This window comes from Carassius auratus, chromosome 18, assembly GCF_003368295.1.
Source record: "Carassius auratus strain Wakin chromosome 18, ASM336829v1, whole genome shotgun sequence".
Lineage (NCBI taxonomy): Eukaryota > Metazoa > Chordata > Actinopteri > Cypriniformes > Cyprinidae > Carassius > Carassius auratus.
Window position 1 is genome coordinate 20,343,838 of NC_039260.1, and position 26,775 is coordinate 20,370,612.

At 36.1% G+C, this 26,775-nt stretch overlaps 1 protein-coding gene across 1 annotated transcript in view; it reads left to right on the top strand.

Moving 5' to 3' along the window:
* Positions 1-5,139: 5,139 nt before the first annotated feature.
* Positions 5,140-26,775, top strand: part of LOC113118626 (CXADR-like membrane protein) — an 80,717-nt gene continuing 59,081 nt past the window's right edge. The window contains exon 1 of the mRNA XM_026287935.1: positions 5,140-5,517. Within this exon, the coding sequence (XP_026143720.1) occupies positions 5,487-5,517 (31 nt within the window). The 5' untranslated portion in view covers positions 5,140-5,486. The remainder of the gene's footprint in view (positions 5,518-26,775) is intronic.

Below are 26,775 nucleotides of genomic sequence, written 5' to 3' on the forward strand. Positions count from 1 at the left end.
AGATGATTAGACCTTGGTTCCTTGGGCTCCATTCAGCCACTGTGTATTTATTTATACACATGAGGGGCTATTTGGGCAATTCTTGTGGTAGTTTAGCAGGGCTCCCCTTTTCCAGGAAGGGAATTCAGAGTTCTCCTTTCATATGAGACTGAGTTCTCTGTTTTTTCCCAGAGCGCTCCAGCATTATTTCCACAGATCGAGTTGATGACTCTGAAACATACTGCACCATTCCATCTATAAGCTGCTCTTAAGTGCCACGAGAGCCCCTCCTTAGAACAGTATTTGAAAATCCATGCTATGGTAAATGTGCATGCGAAGTCTTTGGGCATTTTCTGAAATCCACACTGTGGTAAGTTTGCACGCTAGTGTTCTGTGTTCTTTCTAAAATTGTATATGGTGAGGGCTTTGCACGGTTGCTGCATGCCCTTTCTTGAGTTGGTAAAGCCCCGTTCATCTTGGTCGCCACTCCACCTATGTATCCTCAGATACCTATCTAAACATGGTGTTGCTACTAGAGATCTGTTGAGACAGCTCCTTCAGCAAGCTTGGTAGACCCTGTGTGACAGGCAAGACTTGGTATAAAATGCTAAGTTCTTAGCCATATCCCTTTAAATGAATTTTCCTGATTCAAAGCCTTCAGCTCTACCCCAGGCTGACAATTAAGTTGGGTATGTAGCTTAGGCCTTTGGCCATAAGGGGTACTGCAACAGACAGCCTTCTAAACGTCCCAGGGGCTACTCCCATGGAAATGGTAGAGTTGGTACTTAGTGTTCGCCATGATTCTGGTCTGCATAGTCCTCAGCATGGTGGCATGGGTATACTGTTCCCCATAGCGACCCCGAGAGGACGCAGTTCGAAGTTCCCTTGAAAGGGAATGTCTCAGGTTATGTAACCATGGTTCCCCCAGTAGGGAACGAGACACTGCATCATCTAGCTCCCTAATTATTTACTTATGTGGCAAGTAGCCATGTAATAAGTCGAATAATGTACATCCAGCCAGTTGTTATCTCAGGATAAACCCCTTCAGGCTGATAAAAGACCCTTCCACTTCGCATCTGAGAGAACTGGCTGGATGTATATTAGCCCTTGCATAAAGTAGTGTTTCAATCACAATGCTGCTTTGGTTTTGGGAAGCAGCTGTAATCCTGCTGTTCCAAAAGTGACACCTGCTGTCAGAGAGTGGATTTACAGAGACTTACATTCACCTTTAGCTTGTGTGCAGCAGTTTCTGCCTGGCCAAAAACGGACCCAATTTGCATGTCCTGCTTAAATTTTAAAAGGCTGATGAAAAACAAGCATAGGTGGATTCTACACTTTTAAACATTTCAGATATCCTATCTAGAATTATTTATGCATTTATGCAGATAGATTGCATTTAATCATTTATTTATCAATGATCATTTTAGGCTTAAATGTGAGGTTAACCATTTTATGAAAATTTTTCAAAGCTTTACTTTTTATATTTTGTTCATGCTATTATTAGGTAAACTGTGTCAGTCATGTTGTCATTCAAAATCCAGACATCATTAGTACTGTTATTGTTTTAGTGTTTATGCAAACAAAATGTAATTGCATTGTTTATTGTTTGTTAATTTTAAATGTAAACTTAGTGAAAAGATTTACTGTATGTGACAGTACTTCTTAAGCATGTACAGCACATTTTAACAATATTGTGATAATTGATAACCGTGATAATTTTGGTCATTATTAGGGCTGCACAATTAATCAAATTTCTAATTGCGATTACAATTATGGATACCATAATTTCCATTGTTTTAGTTTTAGTATAACATTATAATAAAATTCAAATTTTTATTGATATATATATATATATATATATATATATATATATATATATATATATATATATATATATATATATATATATATATATATATTATTAATTTAAAGAAGAAACCAGTCCGATGTATAATTGACATTTGATGCTTAATACTATAGAAAAGCACTAAAGGTTTATCAGTTCTCAAGGGAATAATTGACAATTACAATTTTTGTCATAATTGTGCAGCCCTAGTCACTATAAATGTGATAAGAAATTTTTATGCATTACATATCTATTTAAGATATAAGACTTAAGATATAAGATTTCAATTTCAATATGTAAACATGGAATTTAAAAATATATTCTTGTAATTCTAAGAAAAAAAGTAAGTCAGAATTGTTGGCTATACACTCAAAATTCGGACAATTTTTGACCATTTTTACATGTAGAGTTTATATATTGCAATTCCATTTCCACAGAATTAATTATACAGAATTAAAAAGTAATTCTGACTTTTAATTTCACAATTCAACATATCTTGCAACTGTGAGATAAATAATAATAATAAGTTATATTTATATTAATTAATTAATTAATTTAGTCATTTAGTTAGTTAATTATCCATAATGGAAACTGGCTTTCATAGGATTACATTGACATGTATGGGTAATTGTTTTCGAAATTTTCTTTTTTTAGGTAAACTGTAAATTTAAGTTAGTAGTGCTACTTTTACTCCCAAACATTGCCTTGAATATTTTAAAAATATTACAAAACTACATGTAAAAAAGGTAAAAGTAAAGTTAACTCAAGTATGCTTTCCTTCACACAAAAACAAAAGTTGTCTTAAAAGTACCAAAAAAAAGTTGCCAAAGAGAATATTCCTTTGTGTGTGTCTCTATGTAGTTAAAAAATAAAAAAATAAATAAATTATACGTAGTCCTGAAGGGAAAGGAGAGAACAGAAACGGGCTTCTTATTCCTTAAACCTTAAAAATAAATAAAACAATAAAAAAGGGAACTTCACAGAATGTATCACAGACTGGTTTGTTCATAGAAGTGATGTGATTAAGAAGATGGAAAACAATTTCCTATAAAGACCAAAGTAAATCCTTTTCAAAATAACGTCCCCTAAGACAAGAGCTTAAAAAAAAAAAAATAGCCTTTGGTGTTTATGTTAAATCAGGACACAGAAGTAGATGCCAAAATAGATACTTGTGATATGTGATGATACTCCTAGCAGTTATTCTGTGGATAATGGCCAGATGAAGGACAATCCTCAGCAGATCAGTGAGGGAAGGTCGAAAAACAACCATGTGTGTATTCATATGTGTATTTGGGTGCATATGTATGTGCTTTTATGTGTAGGACAGATGAGGAAGTTCAGGACTTTTGCAGTGCTGGTAATTTATTTTAAGAGACCAGAGCTGTCTATGTGCCTTGAGACATGAACACCACTGCTGCCTTCTCTCCGTGTGGCTTGTTTGCCTTTCTAGGCCTGTTCTTCCTCAAACCCTCTAACTTCATCCTCATAGAAACAGAACAAATAAATCACAAGCCCAAACTGCCTTAAAGAGAGCGTGGCAGTGTGGTAAGCTATTTCAATACAGATCACACCTGGATTATATTTAAATTCATTTTAATCATGTGCTTCATGAACTGTAACTGATTATTACATCACTACAAAATAATATGGAAATATTGCATATTATTACAAAAATACAACTGTAGAGAAAATTGCATCATATTGCTCATTTATACATGTTTTTGCTATAACAGGTGTCATGAGTAACTCATGAGTAACGTTTTGTTGTTCACAATACTTTCTATTGTAGCTTAAAATGCACTGACTAAAAGTAAGCAATTTTATGTTGATTTTCCTGAAAAAGTGTTTGGTTGATCTCAAGCAATGGTGTGAAAAAGTGAAATGTAAGTTGCTTTGCATACATGCATGTGCTAAACAAGTACTTGATTACTTAATTACTTATTTAATTGTTTTTCTATCTTCAGCCTCTTGATTGTGAAATGTTGATGCTAATTGTGTTGATCATGGATATTTTCCATATGATGATGTTACATACTTTACTGAACATCTAAAATCCAATGCAATCATTGGCATTCTGAAACCTTGGCATTCTGGCCAAATTGCTGGGTTCCTCATCCACAATCCCCACCGTAAGCGAGTGTCACGGAGTGACTGTGACGGGGCGGAACCAAAAATGAGGAAGATTAGTTCATATGCAAAGATGCTGGAAAACTGTAGAATCTGCAGGACCTTAAGGATTTTTCTGAAGAACACTGCTCAGTTTAACTGTTCAGAACAAACAAGGGACTCATGCACAACCATCACAAAACAGAAAGACAGTCGAGGATCATCAGGTAACAGAACACAGTACTAAGAACCAAGGGTTCCCAAACTTTTGAGTGGGGTTATTTTAATAATTTCAGCAATTTTTTTGTCTTGTGGACTAAATGTTAATATCTTTTATGTACAATATCTTACTCAGGACAGTACTAAATAAAATATAACATGCATTTAGTATGATCTCTCTTATTTTTTGAAAATTACTCATATTTTCACAGATTCTGCAAGGGATGCCCAAACTTTCGAGCCCCACTGTATATATATATGTATATATGTATATATATATATAACTGTACAATATGACATAAAAAAATGTGATTAGTGATATAATTTAATTACATACACATCCATTTAAAAGTAAGTTTCCAAACAATTTATTTATTTTATTTTTTTATTATTTTTATTTTTATTTTTTTATTTATGGATTCATTCATACATTCATAGACATCCTTTTATTATTAAGCACATTTATAAAATAAAATGTTATGCTAAATCAAATATATCCTTGCATTTTGAAATATCCATTTCAACAAAACTATATATTATAACTACTCACATAAAGAACTGTGAGCATAATGTTAGATATGAACTTTACTGTAATTGTAGCTATTAAATATGCAGAGCCATTTACCAGTAATTGTCCTGATTCTTCTTTTCATTATTATTGTTATTATTATTATTATTAGACGCTTTTATAACAGACTATTTTATATAAATAAATAAAAAAACGTGACATATTGTTAAATATTAAATGTGGCGTGTCGTGCTTGCAGTAGAACTCTTGTTAATTAACATGCTGTTCTTACACTGAGGCTTTTTGCATCCGCTTCCATCAGAGCACATGTGCCGTGCTCCTCTCCATCCAGACGGCGCGAGTGTGCTTCAGACTCTAGAGGTCTCCATCCTTCAGCATCCACACGCGCTGTGCATTCTTCTGCATCGGCCACAGACTTGAAATAGGAAGGGAGGGAGGGAGAGAGAGAGAGAGAGAGAGAGAGAGAGAGAGAGAGAGAGAGAGAGAGAGAGAGAGAGGACGCCGCGCAACGGTAACCTGAGACGCGCGTCCTCCGTCAGAGAGAACGAGAACTTTGATGATTTGACGGTGAAACCGATGGAAACGTGGAGATGATGTTCTAGTCCTTGATGATGGATTCGTCTTTCAGCATGTCCAGCTATGCTGTCCTTGTGCTCGTCTCCTAACAGACTGCTGATCCATTTTTCTTCTAAAATACTTCTGCTATATATACTACTACAGATTTTGTGATTCCGCGTGAAGAACAGTGAAGGAAACTGGGCGCATTGTTTCCATTTTCATTTTTACAAAGGACTTCCAGGATTCGTGATGTCTGCAACATACCGCTCCTTATTTCTTTGTAAGTAAACCGATTCTTTATTCCTTTACAGTGTGGTATGATTTTGGAAGTCTAAGTTGTTCGTCTGTATTACAGTATTAGTAGCATATTGTTCAGCTTTATCAATGTCAAATAAGTTTAAGCAGTGGATAAAGTCTTCAAAACGAAGGCATGAATTTAACGAATTTAACCCAAGCTTGGTAAGAAGTACAGTTTATAACAAGACCCCCACCCACTTGAGTAAATCTAACCCAGATGCTTTTAGTTTTGGGGCTCTGAGGAGTTACACCCTTCAGACAGACAACTCTTGAAAATAAAGGTTCCAGTAAGAATAAAAAATGGTTTCATAGTCTAATATCGGCTTTTTTAAGTTCAATGGAGAACTTATTTTCACTAGTTCTTTGGGAAACCATCATTTTCTGGTGCTTTAATAAACCCAGAAAGCAATGTGATGAACACATTAAATGTCTGTTTTAATCTCGAAATACTCAAACCCGGTGTAACCAAAACGGGTCTCAAGAAGAACCTTTATTTTGGAGTGCTCCATCATTGTGTCTGCGTCTGAGACCCCTAAACAGTGGGAGAGATAGTAGCTGCAATGTGCATTTATGCGTATGTTAAAGCGTATATATAACGACTTTGATGATTATAATGAATCATTCAAATAATATTGGGGTAACAAAAGGTGTCATTTGCTGTTTTAATGTGTGCAACGGCAGAACACCGAACGTTATTTGAAGAACGGAACAAAGACAGGGCACGTCGCCCAATCCAGATCTCTTAATTTGTTGTGACATCGGATGGCAAAAATAGATCCTCCTGTTAAACGTCCAGAGATGAGCCGGTGGCGCGAGCCACTGGTGTCCGGTGGGCACGGGGGTCTCGCGTGTGTGCGTGTGCCGGGGTCAGACCCGGGGAGGATGTGTGAGAGCAGAAAATGCATGCGACCATGGGTCACATTCCGAGTCCTCCACTGTCTCGCTCGCGGTTCATTGTCCGATTCTCGGGCTGCACGCGCGTTTGTAACAGGAGTTTGGTTAGCGTGACCTCACTGCGCCAAACTTTGTCCCATCTTTCGTGTCCTCTGCGCGTATGCATGATGCAGGGTGAAAGCGCTGTGTGCCGAGTCCAGTACCTGCAAATTGTGCTTCCTAAATGCATGAAACTGTGTATTAAAATTGCTCGCGTATTCTCCGTGGCGTATTGAGAAGGTCAGCGCTGCTGTTACACCGCTTGCCTACAACCAAACACTCCAATTCCTGCATTAAGGATTTCAGCAAAGTTTCATATTACTCCTGCTAATATTGGAACTGTCTTGGTTTTGAAAGTCAGTCTCTTTGTCACAAATGTTAAAATCATGATATGAATCATGACATATGGGCTGTTAATTTAAAAAAAAGAAAGAAAGAAAATAGGTTGATTTAGAACATTCCCCAGCAGGACATAATATATGGTCACACTTTCTGGAGGTAAGTTGTCACACTTGAAACCTGACTGAAAGCTTTGACATTTTGAGAGTTTTCAGCTAAATTTAGTACAGTGGAACTGTAAAAAGAAAATAACAAAGCATTATTTTGGCCATCTAATAACATTTTCATTGATAATGGGAATTACAAAATATAAAACAACATGTCAGCCTTCACTTTAAAAAATGTACATTTTGATGACACAATTTTAATACAATTATTTACATTTCACCCATGCATCAAAACCATTTAAATACTTCATCTTTTAGACTGAAGTCTATTGTAATATGAACCTTGTCTAAATGTAACCCATGATGCATATACTCTACAGCAAAATTAAGTGTTACTGTTATTCAAAATCTTTTTAATTAGATGTGAAAACTAGCCTGTGTCTTTCTAATGGGAATATAAAATGCCTGATCACACTTTACATTAGTGTCCATGATTTAATTTGCAATTAATTGCATGCTTGATGTGAAACGATTGCTATAATAATTTATAAACCTTTATTTACATATATGTTTACTGCTTGAAAAGTGTTACCACTGCTTTGCTTAAACTGCTAAAACTGTAACCCACACACCTATGGGATGTTGCTAGTTGGCATAATCTCATCAGAACAACAGTGAGTGTGTTAGTTGCACCCTGACACGTGCATATTTTGCAATGAAAAGAATAAATACACTTATGTTTGCAAAGATGCATTTGCTTCAAGATGTTAGTAATAATTATTTAAATGTAATCTAAAGGGACATTTTGAGAACTTTTGTGATATTGATTTATCATTCAGATTACTGCATTTTAAAGGTCATGCTTCTTTGCTATTGTTTTCCAGTGTTTTGTCTTTAGGCATCGACTGAACCTTACTTATTTTCAGATAAAATATTAGGTAATTTTAATGTGTTGTGTGGTTAATGATTATCTTGGTTTGTGTTTGCAAGAAAGAAATCGATTGAGAACTGACACTGTGCTTGTAGTAGGTCATCCAGTTGGTTTATGCATTAAATTAGTTAAATTAAATACCCTTGTAGTGTCATTATAAGTAAAATCCTTCAAGAATGTGTAACTCCAATACGAAAAAAAGACAGAAAGCTTTTAAACTGATATGTTTGGCATGCAATAGAGTGAATCAATAGTGTGTAATGGGGTAATTTCCATTTCATTTGACTTGATGCTTTCAAAGATTTTACGTTTCACCTAATCTCATGTTAATCTTGGGTACCTAAAGAGTAGTACTGCATCCTTCATATATCCAAAAAGTCTTTAGTTTTATCATATTCATAAAAGAAAAATACAGCTTTCTGACTCTTTCCGGAAAAAGCCGAGCTCCTGGAGGCGTGTCGTGGGTGGAGCTATAATACTGATGTTTCGTGTTGTTTCCATTAACATATATTCACTTATGTGCTGATTTCCAACAAAATACAGAAATCTGATGCAGTTGTACTTACATGAATGGGGTCTTTTATCACAGGGACGGCTCCATGTTTTAACAGCAAATGATGTGCAAATCCTGCATGACTTGGGCCTTGTTTATAAAACGTTCGTCACTCAAATGACCAGAACACACAAATGCACTTGATACACTCCGTTGCTGCCCCGGAAAAACAAACTTCATCCACTGTTCATGTAATGCTGGGTTCTTGGGGAAGCTGAACAGGGTATACTTTCCCTCACATCCAAAAACGCACTTATTTGAAGGCATTCTCGAACAAATCTTATGCAGCGCTGCGGATGATTTTGAAGCGCATTGATGTCTCGCTCTCCTCCGTTCACTGTGTGTTTTCCAGGAGAAATGCTCATATAAGGTCTTCAGTTCTCGTTTACGTCATTAGATCCACGATTGGAAAAAAAAAAACAGCCGAATCTTTTACCAACCCAGAAGTAAGATTTTCGGCTCAGAAATTCTCAGTCATTCTTCTAAAAAATGTTTTAAAACTTTGGCCATGTTTAGCATGAGAATCCATCTCTTTAACACTGTGAACAACTCTGAATGCTAGAAACACCTTTAAGTCTAGCAACCTGGAGGAAAGTAATATTTATTTTAAAGTCTTAGCAAAAATGAGCCGGGGTGAAATGCTGCTATCAGGAAATGAGCTAAAAAGGACAAACCAATCAAACTGTACAAAAACCACATGGATGATAAATCACTAGTCTAACCCCTCTTATGCCGACTGACTTGAATGGAAAATGTAGTCTGGACAGTAATAACAGACTGTAATCCACTTTTACCATACTTTCTCACGTGATCACCTAGTGCTCATCCAACACAGCCGTGACTCCACAAAGTCACACTGACCACTAGATATGTGGATTTCCATCATGCAATGACTGAATGCATTCATCGCTCTACTGTCTGGAATATCTGTTGTAGGTTGCCAGTAGTTACACTTATATGGCAAAGTGTTGGCAAAAGTCAGTCATTTTCTCGTCCTGTGCTATATTTGGCTGATAACCACAGGCAGTAAGAAGATCTCTCGTATCTGAAAACGACAGGACGCTGCAGACCCAGAGGCTATGAAATGACATCTCAATGTGCATGTCCCTGAATCACAGGAACTGTGCGCAGAATTAATAAACACTCCAAACACACACACACACACACACAAAAAAAAAAAAAAAATACTCACATACACGATGCACCTACATGCTAAAATAATGTGTAATGATGGAAGCTTGGGCATTTTACTAAATGTTTCTTGAATGCACGGTAAAACGAAACATTGTTGCATACTACATTTTAAGAGAATTTGATTTTTGTTCTTCTTGTTTACTGAAGCTCAGATGTTTGGTTAGGCAACATAAATAGCATTGCAATTTTCCAAGCAGTGGTTTAGGCATCTAGCTCTGTAGTGACATGAACATTCCTGAGGTTTTCTGTCAGGATATTATCCAATTCAAACCTTTCTACATTTGGGGACACAGTAAGCCAGGTCTTACCATTTTTTATTTCCTCCCTTGGATATGCTCTTTGCCATGGGATTATATGACAGTCCTCTGCATTACAGACTCCGAGCTTCTAGTCAGCTGGTGCAGAGCTGTTCTAACCAGCTTCTCCTGAAAGACAGTGTGCTTGTCTCCTGCTGCACCACATCTGAGGTGACATTGTCTCAACTCTGTACTGAAATTCAATATTCTCCCTATGCCGTCACACCGCTGCTCCTCACAGTGCAGATAAACAGCTCGAAGAGTTCTCCAGATGTGTTATTCTACTCGTTTGGCCTTGAGGAACATGTGGTGCCATTTCTTTTTGTAAATATGCTGGGACTCAGTCTGTGGGAGGTGCTTCGACTATGTACCTAATAGAAGTCTTTTAAAGGTTACATTTGTGTGTGTATATATACACACAATATATATATATATATATATATATATTGGCTCAACCAATGGCACGAGTTTGGGATGGCTATCTGTTTGTCTGACTAATAGCATGTCAGAAGAGTAGTAAGGGAAAAAATTTATCCAATTAATAAGATGTTGCAAATGACAAATATATTGAAATGTTAGTTATAGTAATGTAATATGTTCATAATATATATATATCATTCATCATTTCATCATTCCTGACATTTCAAACCACCCTTCCCTCAGCTGCTGTCTCATATTTATAGACTAAAAGTAAATGTTAGCTGTATTTTTCTTAAATATGAAAATAAAATCATTAAATATTAATAAAACTGAAATGTCTGCAAAAGTGAACGGCTATAACACACTCCTCGACCGAAAAAAAGAAGAAGAATCAAAGGAAGCCACAGTAAACACAGGCCACGTTTGAATCGTTCTGTAGCCTATAAATCTCAGACTCTTTTGACTCCCTTGGCTAAATTACTCCCAGATTACTTTGGAGCCGCTCAACAGGAACTGCCTATTTTCCTTTATGGCTAACCTTTGACAGATGTTCATGAATGGTCAGGTTTGACAATAATTCAATCCAGCTGCATCTTGGTGTAGAAAAGCCCAGCTTGCTTACACAAGTCATTGGTCATGAGCAGCCCTCCGCCCCTCACTCAGCCCTGATTTGCAGATTTTGGCTTCCAGAATTGCGTGGCCCAAAAGGATTTTGCTAATTGCCACCTCTATGGTTATTTGCAAATGAAAGAATAGAGGGTTGTGTGCATTATTTGATGCAGTAAATAACTATGAAAGTCAATGATGCAAGGGCAATTACTTTTTTCCTGATTCCAGGAAGTACTTTGTTTGTAGTGAGTGTAAACAGTTTGATGAGGGTCCTCAGTGAGGAGCTGAGATTCGCACAATGATAAACATTATAGCCAGAAGAATTGCCAATGAACCAAACAATGCATACCGAGAAGAGAATTCACCAAACAGTCACTTTTTATGTGGTATTTCTGGGAAAGAAAAGACAAAAAAAAAAAATGTGTTCAATATAGGCGATGTCTAACATGAAAATAAATGTAATTTGGTTATATTAGCTGTGTCTTTTATCCTGTTAAATAAGATAGATAGAAAATTCTATCATCATTTCACCCTTTAATTGTTCCAAATCTGTATGTTTTGATGGTAGTCATTGACTTCCATAAGTATTTTATTTTTCCATACCATTTGGAACAACTTGAAGGTGAGTAATAATGGAATTGTTATTTTTGGGTGAACTATACCTTTAATGATATGAAAACTGTATTGTAATTGTTGTGTCTTGTGTATTTTATATCGCGAACAGCCACATATAAAGCATAGCTTAGTCTAATTAAACTCAGTAACGCTGGAGCCTCAACTCCTTTTCATCACATTTTTTCTTCAAACGTCTTTAACTGTTGGGATGATGCACAGTGACTGGTAACGTCATTGACTAAAATGTCTCACATTAGTTGGCGAAACACTCCACTTTGCTGTATACTTATGGTTGAATGGAACAGTCATACTGTCTTTGTTAAAGAGTCATTGACTCGTTCACTCAACCAACTGATTAATCTGGGAACACTAGTACTGTGTGTCTTGCTAAGAGACTAAGGATCTGTTAACACAGTGATGAACTACAAAATATAAACCTTTTTCCTTTAGGTTTTTGAGAAGTAGGCCTATTGTGATATACAAAAAGTAATAAAAACACTGTGTGCCAGGCCAGTTGGCAATGTAAAAATGTCATGCATTCCTATTAGACTTATACTTATACTTGACGTTAGTGCATAACGTCACTGTTTTCACAAATGTACTTTTTTTGTTTTACATGAAGATGACAATTGTACTATTTACAAACAACGTGCACTTGGAAAACCATTTTCAAAAGCTTGCATTTTCATGCCCCCGAAATGTCATTTGTTTGGTAAATGAATGGCCAAAACGGAAAAAAAAAATAATAATTATACATTTTTACTTGAAAATGGTGTCATGCAAACACCCCCTAATTCAGCTTTGGCTTATTTTGGAATTATTCTCTTAAGTGAAGTCAAAAACTCACAAATTAGCTGGCAATTTTGTGTCTAAAACAAGTTATTACCTTGTAAACTATTAGAATTTTTTTTTTTTTTTTTATGTTTACTGAATGCATAAAAAAAAGCAATGGCACACATGCACTCATGCTATCAGCAGATTTGTTCACTCCTTAGTGAATTCCCCCTTTTGTGTTTAAGACATGAATCATTTTCATGATGTAAAACCCAGATCGCATGCATTCAACATCCAGAAAGACCAAATGAGAAGAGTGTCTTGGCTTTTGCATCATGTTGTTAGGAGTGATTTCGTCATGGATGTATATTGACTGAACACTCTCCGCCTGAGCCCGAGGCTTTACTTTCTTCCTCTCAAGAAGGAAAGCAGTACCTCAATGAAATCATGCCTGCTTGGCTGAGGCTGGCATTCTGTCTATTCTGAGCTCAAGCTGCGTTTGATCTCAGCTTTTTTTAGGCAGGGAAGCAGGTATATATTTCTGTTTTCAGCAAGGAGCAGTGATCTATCTATTCAGAGAGACAATAAATAAATAAATAAATCGATTGGCAAAAAGATAACAAACTGCTCTAGGAGAAAAAAGCCTATCTTATCAAATTTTGAAGAGCGTACATGAGGATCATGGATATAAAAGTAAGTGTTAGCGCAGGAAAGAATACCCTGGAGATAACCTGCTCTTTTCTGAGAGATACAGCTCAGCTGATGATCCACCAAGAAAGTTTTGCTGGAGCTAGAGAAAGGGGTTTTTCCTTGTAAGTGTAGAGTAAATGTTCCTTAGTACTGTCACCTGATCACTTACTGTATGTTAATTCAACATTTTATTTTTTTAAAGAATTGTTCACCCAAAGACGAACCTTCTGTCATCTTTTACTCACACTCATTCACTTATCTGACTACCAGCAAGATCAAATAAAGCTATAATGGAAATGAATGTCAATGCCAAGCTCTAAATACCACATAGTACCACACATTTATCGTATAAATGATTCTTAATGAGATGAGCAAACCAATATTTAAAGATATTTAAAGCTCCCTTCACTCTTCCTGACAAATCACTTTTGAACTTTTTGAACTTTGGCATGTCAAAATTCAGTGCACCGAGTTTATCGAATTTTTTTTTTTTTTCATGACTAATTGACCTAATTTAATTGCAGAATGATTTTTAATAAAATAAGAATGGTGGCATTTCTAAGGTATGTGGTTAGGGTTTAGAATTGTGTGTTTTTTGTTGTTGTTTTTTACTCTTCATGCAGCAGTTGTTTTGCATTCATCCTCTAGGCATAATGTGTTTTTGTGCTGAAGTTCTGTACTAATTTACTTGCCCAGTTTGGCATTTCTCTTTGTTTTCTCTGTACTTTTGTATTTACTTTCTTATACGATTGCATGCACCTGCAGTGGTGTCTGTTGCAATGATGCAACATATTCCAAATGAGAAATTCTCCCTCTTTTTGTAGCATTGCTACAAGTTTTTGTATAGCCTTCCAAATCCACTGATAATTGCTATCCGAGAACCATCTGCTTACAGTGAAATCAGAATAAGACAGTCTGAAGAGGCTGCTTATGTTTTGGTTGTTTAATGTTTTCATTGCCAATGCACAGAATGCCAGAAAAGCAAGATATTCTATACAGCAGGAAGGGATGTTACATCCTCAGGCAGGAAAGCATCTTCTGTCTCCCACCAGGAATTCATTAGCACGAGACTCCAGCTTTGCTTCCATTGGTTTGACAGGCAGCTGTAATTGAATTGAATTGATTATAGATAGATAAATATCTTCTCCACTGCAGACGCATGTTTCTTCATGTGGAGAGTGGCCTTTAGACTCTTTGTGTTGCTCGTATCTTTTCCCCTTTGTTCTGGGAGGGCTGGAGACAAAATGTGAGGGGAAATGTTCCACGTCGCTCTATTTAGACTCCCGCTGTTCCTTTCAATTTGAAACAGTCTATTAGCTCTGCTAGCAGGCCACTCTGTTGCTCCAATGTCTCACTTCGTTTCCATCGTCCAAGCCAAAGTCTTCCCCACCTCACTTTTACTTGTCCGAGACCAGCTTGTTTCTATCTGCTTTCCAAAGGTTTTCATTATTGAAAAGAAGCATTGGAGTCACCCCGTGTCCAAGAAATGAAAAATGTATTCTGTTATGTGATGAGGTTGTATTTAAATTTTATTTTGTTGATCAAATGTATATTTTGTAATTAATGTATAATTATATGGTTTTATATGTCCTTATAGCCATGGCTGGACTTACCATTGGGCATGAGTGGGCTGCAGCCAATGGGCCCATTGCCTGTTTAGGTTTGTTTGATTTGTTCATTATATGCCAGTCAGAATTCAGAAACTATTAGCGGCACTTCCTCTGAGCATGCAAGATCAAAATTGGCCAGCTATTGCTACAGCTTATGCGGAGCGAGCAACTTATGGATGTGTACTTCAAATATCAGCATACCGGAATGGAAAAAGGCATCCGTTTCATAGAATGATGAACGCATTGTTTTACTTCTGAAAGGTCATTCATTAGGGGGAGAGATCTGCACAAGCAGAATATGACTGCATTGATCTGTTATTGAACTGATTGATGAGATGCAGGCCAGCGTTGAGGATTTTCTGAGACTATACTAAATTGAGAATGAGTGGATGTTTGTACTTCCAAGACGATGTGCACCTAATGACTGTTCGCTGTTCTCTTAATGGACCTTTTATGAATTTAAAATTAAGGACTATATTAATAAGTGAGACAGACATTAATGTTACATCATAAAATCTCTAGAGTTTCACTTTTTTTATTTCTTTATTTGAGCTTAGAATTCATACAAAGGGTACAATTAACTTAATTTCATTAATGTCAGTAAATATGTCATTATTTATTTATTTATTTTGTATTTTATTTTATAGTGGTTCTTCATCTATTAATGATAATTGCATTTCACAATAAGACTGCGTTTACATGTGGATCTCAGTCACCTTCCCTTACAAAACTTACAATAATTCCAGTATAGTCAGGATTAAAAACCTGTTATATATTTTCGTTTTACCTTGAAACTTTACTAAATGGATGCAAACCAAAAGATTATGTTAAAAACATTTTTTTTTTTTTTTTTTTTTTGGTGACTTTATTTTAAGGTCCGATTCATATTATTAACTGACTATTAACTATTACTTTTGCCTCAGTAAACTCCTAATTTGCTGCTTATTAATAGTTAGTTAGGTAGCTGTAAAGTTTAGATATGAGCTAGGATTAAGGGATCTAAAATAGGATAATTCCAAATAAGGCATTAACATGTGCTTTTAAAAGCATATTATATAATAAAATTTCTCCCTGTGAACCAAATTTCAGTGCCTAAAGTATACAACTGTGGATGGCAATTTGCTAAAAAAAATTTATAATCTGCATAAGCATTGGTACTTGAACAAGGAAGTAATACGCTTGGGTGATGAATGGCTTAATTACCAGGCCTCAGTGTCAGACATTTCGTTCTTCATACTAGAGCAAAAACATTGCATAAAGGAGTATCGCTGATCAATCGCAAGGCTGTCTGCAATTAACTCCCTAATGCGCCTGATTACACCGACTCCAGTGTGCCCATTTAACTAAGTGACTCAACCTTTTAAATGTCCAGCGGCTGCTCACACTCAGTGTTTGCGCTCAAGATTAAGCCTCTTGTCCAGGTGCTTTCACCTTGAGAAAATGGTATTGTGCACTACCCTGCTGTAAAAAACACCCACCTTTCCTCTTTATTCTTCAGAAACGGTTTCCGAACAGATGGCGTACCCATCCTCATTTGTTTACGAGCTGTTAGTCTTGACTTGTTGATGAAATGGAGACCTTCCGCTACCCTGATCATGCAGATGTGTATCTTTATGGTTTAATATATCTTCCGTGTCGCTGCATACAAGCTGCAGAAAGCGCTGTATAGCCGGCGGCATCTCCGTACATTACACAGCGTCTGACGGAGGCGATATCAGGAAACCTTCACTGTTAACATCTAAAACACAGCAGATTTATTCAGAAGTGCAGCCAAAGCCTTTGGTTGCTACTCTTGTTTGGTTGAAACATGCACACTCCCACACTGAGACCTTGAGACTAGGTCTGCGTATGGCATAACAAGCTTACCGCACCTCAGGGAGCAAACATTAAAGCCGTTCTCTTCCTGAGTCCCAGCCTGCAGCCATATTACTCTGTGCACGCTTAATTGTTTAGTCATTTTTGGCTTCCCTTGTGTCTCTTTCCAGCTTATTATTTATGATTTTCGTGTAGGATAGTTGTCTCTATGCACAATCAAACTAGAAAACAGTAATATTTCAAAGAGAGGTACGCTTGAAATGGATGGAAGGTAAGTGGTGGTGTTTGGCAAGTCTGAAATACTAAAAATGCATGAATGTATTTGCACACAGTGCTTCATTCACTATTAATTGCACACAAGAGTTCTTATGCGAGTAGAAAATGTTCTCTCGGAACAGGTGCATACAACCATGAATTTGTTTTATAGCCTCCTTTAATGTTGATAAATCTGGATTATTCTAAATAAGGATGAACGCGATCATCTCCACATAGGGGCTTTCCACATAATCGCCCCTGTATAGCCATTTATCACTCTCTGCAAACGTCTCCTTACACTGTCTTAAAATGTACTCGCTGAGACTACATCATTTTTGTTGAAAATTATCCCAGATCTAGAACTCTTGAGAAAAAAGACTTGACAGGACTTATATCACACATACACACACACAAACATTAATGACCACCAGCAATCTGTGAAATGCTGTATATTTGATTACAGTTGGTTCGAAATTTGATTTTAATTCAGAAAAGAAAAAAAAAAACTCTTACATGACTATGAATTCTGGCTGAAAACTTGTCCTAAGAAGTTTTATGAGTGCATTCACTTTGTGCATTTACCTTTGAAAGTGAGATACAAAATACATTCACTGTGCAGTGTTTTGTTATATTTCTTTTTTTCTTTATTACTGTATTTTTCAAAAATATTATTTATACATTGTTTACTTCAATAACGTTTACAGTTCATTTAATCTGAGGCACTTTATATACAGTTTTCAGGTTTTTATCATATTTTTTTAAGAAATTGTGACCTCATAGAATTATTTACATTCCATGTGTAACCTACAGTAGTGATGTCATTGTAATATTCAGTGTTGGGTATAGTTACTTTGGAAAGTAGTTAGTTAGGTTACAACGTTACCATCAATTAAAAGTAATCAGTTATGATACAGCGTTACCTATTCATAAAAGTAACGCGTTAGAGTACTCATGCGTTACCAAAAATTAAAAGCCGTTTGCAGTGGCTCACACATGACAGACACAGCCCCCGGCCCCTTTAAATGCACCTAGAAGTCGTGACTCCCGACAATGAATAACGTCAGTCATCCGACTAAATTAACACTGCAGAATAACAATAACAGGATAGACAGTCAGCAATCGGCTATTCCACATGGCGTTTTATTTATTTATCACAGAACATATTATTAATCAAAATTCGCACCTAACGTTACCCAGCCCGGGTAGCCTAGGCTACTGTATATTATGAGCACCACAAGATAACTCCTGATTTTTCTTTAACTTTAAATAATGCAGTTATCAAAGTACAAGTATGCTTACTTGTAAACACAACCTTAAACAGGCTTGCAGATTTAAATCCATTTAGAAATGATGAACAACCAGCCAGCCAATGATCTAACAGAAATTAACAGCTGACTGTCAAACAAAAATGATAACAAACCGAATTAAATCCTTCACTGCCACACAGGCAAATGACAAATCGCTTAACAGCCAAACTAATTATTATTAAAGTGTCACTCACAGTCACAAGCCTAAATTCGCTTTAACACAGTCCTCTTACATTTACTCTTCAAAGTAGTGATTAAAACGTAGCGTTAAATTTGAGGTAGAATTTTTGGCGGTCGACAGAAGCTTTTCACCAAAGCAGAGTGTGCATTTTACCGTTATGTTCTTTTCTTTTTCGTTGACAAATTGAAAATAATGTGCGTACTTCCATAAACCAAACGTCTCTCTCTGCTATCTTGCCGGGAGTTCGAAAAAAAAAAAAAAAAAAAAAACCACACACACACAGGGTCAGGCGCAGGGCACAGACGCATCACAGCCATTGACTTTACGATCACAGAGTTTCGGCTCCGCTGATACATCCGCAGGTGGCACAGTAGACCTAGGACTACTGTCTGACAAAAAGCAGGCTGCAGTCGGGATTTTCCTTTCCTTAAAATAACGGATTACTTTTTTTAAAAAATAACGAAGTTACTGATTACTTACGCACGAAACTAACGCGTTAAGTTACAAATTTCAGGAAAAAAGTAATTAGAGTACTCTAACGCGTTACTTTGTAACGCGTTACCCACAACACTGGTAATATTTATATACTGAATGCAGATTGGTCTTTATTCATGCATTTATTTGCATTATTTATTGTATGACTGTGTTTACACTGCAAAGATAGGGTTCCTCTGACAGAAATCAAGAAGCATTCATGTGTCTTCATGAGTCATGACAGCAGCAAAGTGGATCTGATCTGACATTTCGTTTACAAAAGAAGCTGTATTTTATGTACTGTACAAATTTTTCAATACTGTTATTGAGCTGCACTTTGTTCTTGTCACTACTGACTTGAAATTACATTATAGAACTAGTTGCAGGTATGGTTAAATTAAATCTCATTTAATTTTATAATTTGGTTTCCTGTGTATTTTCATACAGACGAAGGATCTGGAGTACTCAAATTGGCATGATTTGTTGCCCTTGGTCCAGAGAGACTAGGTGGCAGAAAATAGCTAAGTTTGCAAAACGAGGCTTTCAGAATAATTAAAATCTGAGGGTGGATTGCAGCAGACCTTAAACAATGCTTTACAGCTTCAGTACTCTTAGGAAAAATAAGTTTATTCAAGTGTGCTATTTGTATACTTATTTTAAACTAAATAGGAAAGTATACTTTAAGTCTACTTTTTATGTGCTTCTCAGGCATGAGCTTTATATACTGTACTTCTCAGAAATATACTTAAATGACATTTAAGTGTACTTGACCTATACTTAGAAAAAGTCTAAATATATTTGAGCTATACTTGTGCTTCGAGAATCCGTGTATTCATTGTTATATGGTAGGGGTACCTATTAAACATCTTCTGTACAGAATTTCCCAAACATTTGAAGAAGAAACCAAAACGACAGATTCCACGTGTATTCTAAGATGATCATCAGACATAAAGCAGCATCGAATATTACCCACATTCAAGTGTTTATAAAAAAAACGGATACAACTGTTCTTTTGATGTTTTGTATACTACTAGTATTACTGTTTACTGAGACTCTACTTTAAGTATTAGTTTAAGTATTTTTTTAAGTATCAAGTATTATTTTAAGTATTTAATTAGTAAACTATCAGTATACCTATACGTTCACTTTTAGTGTTGTTGCAGTACAAACTAAAAACAATGATTTTAACTAGTAGTGTACTCAAAGTTTACTACAGTTATAAACTAGAAAGTGGGCCAATTTAGTCCCAAGGAGCATTGAAATAGTACACTTACAAGTATACTACTAGTACACTGATATTTGTATACTTACTACATAAAGTATACTTAAAAAAATACTTGAACTATATAGGTATATTTAATAAAATAAACAAAGTATATTTATTTTTGGTAAGGTTAAGCAGTCTTATTGACTCTTGACTTTTGATATGGTTGGAGGGGTATGATTGGGGTGGTGTTGGCACATTGGATAAGACACATGCCTTTGGTGTGAGAGACCTGGGTTCAAATCCACTTTGAGACACTGTGTCCTGAGCAAGACACTTAACCCCTAGTTGCTCCAGAGGCATGTGACCCCTGACATATATAGCTATTTTAAGTCGCTTTGGATAAAAGCATCAGCTAAATGTTAATGTAAAGATATAATGCAACATACGGAGCACCAGTGCCAGTTTTATTATTTTCAGCTCCATTCGGGAGCTCATATAATTGTTAACTCATAGTTGCTCTGGTCTTTGTTTGCTCCTTGATTCTTCTTTGATTATGCAAAACCAACACAGTGTGAAGTGAAAGGGCATGTGATCTCTTAGTTGGTTAACCTTTCCTCTTGGATGCTCTTTTGACATTGAGCAATGCGGTTGATTCAGCTCCTCACCAGCCTCTGTGCTAATGAGGCAATTAAATCCCTGGTGTCGTGGTGCAGAGGGCTGGGAGAGAGGGAGAAAAGACAGTGTGCTGTCTCAGCAAAGAGCGGCCCAGAGCGCCTACTAAATTCCAACTGAATGCAGAAACGGAGCTCTGCTTGGTGCAACCCATGTCCATCACATGTCTTCATAGTACTTCAGTTGAATCTTACTTGACATTCGAGTCCATCCAATGCTCAGTGCTTCCCTTTTCTTGTGATATTTCTATGGTTTTTGCACTGAGCTCTGGATGTTTAGCTTCACTTCGTCCCAATATGCCTGCCCAGAAGTTCCTAGTAATCTTGAAGACCTTTGTTCGAGGGTTGAATCTCAACTCTGCATGACAGTGGCCCTCCAGGAGCATGAATGGACTGTTCTCGCCTCTAACATAAGGTTACGAATGTGTGCAACTTCACCAACTTCAAACCTCAGACCTGCTAGTAGATACAAAAACATAAAAATAGAGTTTCAATCCATATCAGGTGCTTTGACTTTTACTGTAGCTTCAAAAAATAAATAAAAAAAATCAGCAAGTTATTAAAACTAAGTACAAAAGCAACCACAAAACAGTGTAAATACAATTAGAAAACAGAAAAAAATCTGCTTTATTAGTTATTCATGCCCCACTGTATGATAGGTACACCAGTATCAGAAAGTTGAGTAGGTTTTACTTATTATTATTTTTTTTTACTTTGATACTTACTCAAAGAATCCTTGTAAACATAAACAATTCCAAAAATATATATTTATAAAAATTTGATTAACTTTACTTTCTACAAGCTTGGATATAATTTATTAAAAAAAGGTATAAACTACTTACTTTTTTTGACAAAGGAGGTTGATCTGGGTCCAGGTTACATAAAGAAAGAATACACATTGTTCATTTACATATTGCTGACAATTACAAATTGTATGCTGTTTGAAAATTGCCAAACCTATCCTGTAAGTTAGCTAAGGAACTTGGTGGGGACAGTAGCATTCAAAACACAGATGGTGACCAGCCATGTCTTCTCAGCAGGGCAACTTCTGGTGACAACCTTGTTTGATTGATAATGTGGTTTCTATTGTACTGCAGGGTTCAGGTCTACACGCAAAAAAAAGTAGGCAATCAAAAGACATATCGTGCCAAGTGTGGTGCTGGAACATGGTTTCTTTTCTCACTGATGTTATTTGTTATAAGCAGGTCCTGATCCAGCTTCTTGTAGTTGTCCCAGCAAATGCTGTTTTTTCGGGTATAGAGTAATTACTAGTAAGTGGATGACATTTCCCAGGTGCTGAGCACGACTGTCTGTGTTTGTCTGCCAGTTTAGCTCAACATCTCAAGATTTCTGTCCTTGGGTCTGTGTGTACTTGACAATTTAGGAGTGTTTGACCCAGGCAAACATAGCCAAAGCATCATGGAAGTGGTCACTGAGGCCTTCGCTCCTGGAAGAGTGTGTTTACCTTCCCTCGCGCTACCTCCATCACTTATTCATAACACAGAGCGAGCCGCCACACTTCAGAGAGAAAACGTGCGTCTATGTAAACACTACCGTCTGCACTTCGGTGGGCAGGGGAAGCAATTTTTTGGATTTCATCTTTTTTTACACACCTCGTTTTGACCTCTACAGCACTTTAGTGACAAACACACTCCAGGACAGAAGTATTGCAGTGTGTTTTCTGTCCCCTCTGGGCTGATATTATTCAGAGTTAGATACTGATTGTTTACACCGCACTGCAAGTAAAAAATTTTGGAAATAAAGTGTCTTCTTTAGTGCAATTTAATTACAGTGACATAAATGAGCTGCTAGCAGTGCGGTTCACTGTACTGTTACGCCATGACGGGGTTTGTATTAGGGCACATTCCAGGCTAATGTGTTTAAAGTAGACACAATTAAAACGAATGTGCCGCCTGATAACGACAAGCTCACAGCTACTCCGAAGGAATTACGGAGTATAGCTGTCTGTCTTATTATGTGCAGCTTATACAACAGATTCCTTCTCTTTGCTGGTGGTAATGAATGGCTGGTGTGCTGTATCTTTAGGCAGAGTGTATGAAAGGCAGCGTCACGTGCTGAGCGATGCAGAGCAGGGCTCATTATCTCCACACAGGTGGTTTCTGGACAGGACACGACGGGAGAAACTGTCAAGATCTGACAGAATTGTTGTCTGTTTTGCATGTTGCAAGATTGCAACCGTTCTGTTTTTTTTTTTTGTACTTTCTTCTGAAAACAATCTGTTCAAGTGGGTAAATTAATTTATGCCCTTTTAAAAAATATGTATCTTTTATTGTTTTAAATGATTCCTGTATACTGTTTAATCTTTCATTATTATTTTAATGAAAACTTTTGTTTCCACAAAAGTCTAATCAAAATCAAAGTCATGCAAAAATTGTACAGAAAAATAAAACATTCTCATGAATGTGTGTCAACGTCAATAAGTGTCTTAAAACATCAGATTATTAGATCTTTTGTTACCAGGCAACTTTGGTTCCGATTGTAAAATGTCATGTGGTGCGATGCTACAAAAATTATATTTATAAATAAATAATTAATTATATTTACCGTGAAAAATAGATATTTTAAAAATAATTTAGAAAATGTGATGTAAACATTTATTTTACTTGATCGTTACACCACATAACTTACATAACTTAAATATTATATATATATATATATATATATATATATGTGTGTGTGTGTGTGTGTGTGTGTGTGTTTTGCTACTTAACACTAACATAAGTACATTTTTACTCTGTAAAATAATAATAATAATCTAAGTCATTAAAACATATAAAAAAATATATTTATGAATTAATAATTCATGACACATGCACTGAAAAAAATAATAATAATCTAAGATCTAAACAATTACATCCATTCAAGATGTTAGGAAAATGTTAATACGGTTTATTTGATAGTTGCACAACATGACATTTTTAGAAAATCTGCTTTTCTTAAAAGGCTATTAAAAAAATGAATGAAACCAACATAAGTACTTTTATATACTGTAGTCCATCTTATTCAATTTGAAAAAAAAATAAATTTACTAAGTTATTTTGATGAATTAAATCTTGTGTAGCTTATATGTTGAAGCTAAAAGTTGAAATGGGTTTTAATATTTTGATGAGTTAAATTAAAAACCTTTTGACATTTTTTTACAGTTTAAGAACACGGAACACTTGCTAGTGAGTCTTGTTTTAAATTCATTCATCAATTTGAATTTCTTTACCATGGACATTCTTAATTGTCATTGACCCAAGTAAATGTGATTCTAGCCAACAAGTGTTCACCTGTTTTGAGGTCAATAAGCAAACGTTTCCTTTAATTGAAGTCGAGTTACACTGAAAGATCTATGTAATTAGCCTTTCTCTGTTTCCTTAGAGTCATGCTAGGCAAATAGCTCATCCTTTGTTGCCTTTAGCATCTCAGAACACCCTGTGGGGTGATATATACTGCCTATTGATCTTTGGATCATGTGACCTGGATCAATACCCAGAAATCACTGCCCTGTATTCAGTGACAGAGAGGGGGACGGAAAAGGCAGTCTGGCTTGTAAAGGTCGACTGTAGGGCGCAAGGACGGGTCCTTGGAAGTGTTCTGGTTTGTAACGGCTGAGCACATCAATCCTATCACAGTAAGAGGAAGGTCATCGGTCCGGCACCGATGTATTTATGGCCCTGGAGGGCATTCAGGGAAGTAACATCCGACTCCATGCCAAGGTTCTGCTCTGTATCACAGCGTTTGGCTCTTTCATTAGAAAAGACTTGAAATGAAGTTGAAGCACCTTGGAGAGTTAGATATATGTTTGGCTTTAACAATGTCCATGACCTCGCTTTGGAGTCTTGGCTGTAATGAGTGACTGACATGCTTGTTAACAAGATCTAACAAACGACTTGAAGATGGATTGACGGCATGCCACCTTTTTCACTGCAGCATCAGTAACAGACACATTGAGGCATGAAGGGGATGGGAATATTGACCAGCTGGTTACCGTTCTAGACTTCTGCCTGCACTCTGAGGCATCACATCAATTCCAACAACAACAAGACCCTACATCTTTTTTGTCTTTAATTATTGTATTTCGTTCTGAATTTGTCACATTACCTAAATTAAAATGGATTATAAATGTGATTCAAGTTAACTTGTGCAACATATAAATAGTCACCCATGGGTCTGTTAACAAAACTTGGCTCTATTTCCTCATTCTGGAATCTTTGTCTGTCGTCTGATTGATATTTCATACTTTTCTAGTTAATAAAAGGCCTTTTAGTGTAATTGTAAAAATGTCCACCTTCAGCTTTTACTGTTTTTATAAAAGGTAAACATAAGAATAACTTTAGCATAAAATAAATTATTTTTTAGAAAAAAAAGTGATAAAGGCTATCAAATTTAATCTACCAGTTTTTAGAGGAGTGTTTATTTGTTTGTCTCTCAATCATCTTTATATTGCATCACATTATATGTTTTGCCCCCACAGTAAAAATCGTATTGGTTTACAAGCAAGCAGAATTTTTCTCTTGTCACCTCTACTAAACTGCATATTTTTGGCTCATTTTGTGCCTTCAAATTATTATTATTTTTTTTTGTTGTTGTTGTTTTCTTCTTAAGTATGACCTCTATATTTTTTACTTTATCATACTGTATGAGCCATAAATATATATTACTGATTGACTATTATTTGACATGTCAGGCTTTACAGACTTAACTCACATGTCTTTTACCCTACCCTTTCTTCAGTGCCATTGACAATCACCTTCTCTTATTCTCTTGCATTTTGTTCTATATTTAATCACTTCTCACTATTGGTTCAGAAGGATATTCATGTGGCATACAGAACAGCATTTAACCCCTCATGTCCAGCAGGCAGACATTTTGATTTTTCAATGGATATTATCACATGAACGTATTAGATTCAAGGAATTTCCAAAGCCAATTATTCCTTCTCTTTTTCCTTTTTAAACTTTTTTCTGATTATCACTGGTGCTTTAAGAAGTCTTTCATGGATTGAGCAGAAAAATATTACCTTCCTGTCAATTGATTGGTAGAAAGACCTCATCATGAGGAGTCCCATGTGTACACGTGTTGTAGAAGGAAGGACACATTTAAATGAGTGGTTTGCCCTTTATAGGTTCCTGTCCTCAATGGGTCTGACCTGATCCCCCTGTGTACTTAAAACGTCAGCCTGCGGCAAATACCTGTCATTTCAAGGGTGCCACATCTCAAAATATACACATTAACACTCCTGTGACCCTCACACACACTATCACTCCATCAATCTGAAGAGTCAGCCCCGATTTACTCTCAGAATTGATATTGTTCCCTTTGACACACGCCTGTATGAGGAAATGTTTTCATCGCCTCATTTTTCTGATCTCAAACATGCAGCCGCCACGCTCTCAGCCTCCCGCTGCATGCAATACGTGCTGCTGCAGGGGGCAGAGCAATGAAAATGATGATGATGGATCCTCATAATCGCTCTCGAGTCCTGCCTACCAGAGCAGCTCACGTGTCGATCTGATGGAGACCAAAACAGGGACCGCCGAGTCAAGGCTGTGTGCGGTTATATGTGTACGTGATCTAGAGAGAGAGAGAGTCAGGTAACCGTATCCATCATCTGGCATCTTGGCCTGAGAAACACAAACACGTACTGTTGTTCTGATAATGTGATCTGAAAAATGAGAAAATGACAAAGTTGCCTGTCGATGTGTAGATTTGTGTATTCAAATATCTTCAGTATAAGACTATGTACCTAATTAAAAAAATTATAATTTGGATTTTTAACATGTATGTCATGCACTGAAAAAAATACTTGGTGTAGGATTTACTTGCTGTTAAATTTAACAACTAATTATAAAGAAACTTTTCTTTAACTTGCTTTTTGATTTGCTTTGTTCATTTATTATTATTATTATTATTATTATTATTATTTTTTTTTTTTTTTTTTTTGCATTTTGCTTTGATTTGTTTTGCTTTGCTTCATTTCTTTTTATTCAGTCACAAGAACCATTATTTCAACCAAACAGCTAAATTATTCACTAAATTTACACCTAAATTTAAACATTATATTATATATTAAATATTTAAATATTTAACACAATTATGTTTAAGGTGATTATAATTATTACATTAATCATATTAATAATGTTACTTACTGTAATATTATATTGTCCCCAAAATGATTGTGAATGTATCATAAGTAAATCATATATCGTCCAGCTTTAGTTCTGTTCCATGTGCGTTTGTAAACCTGTAATTGC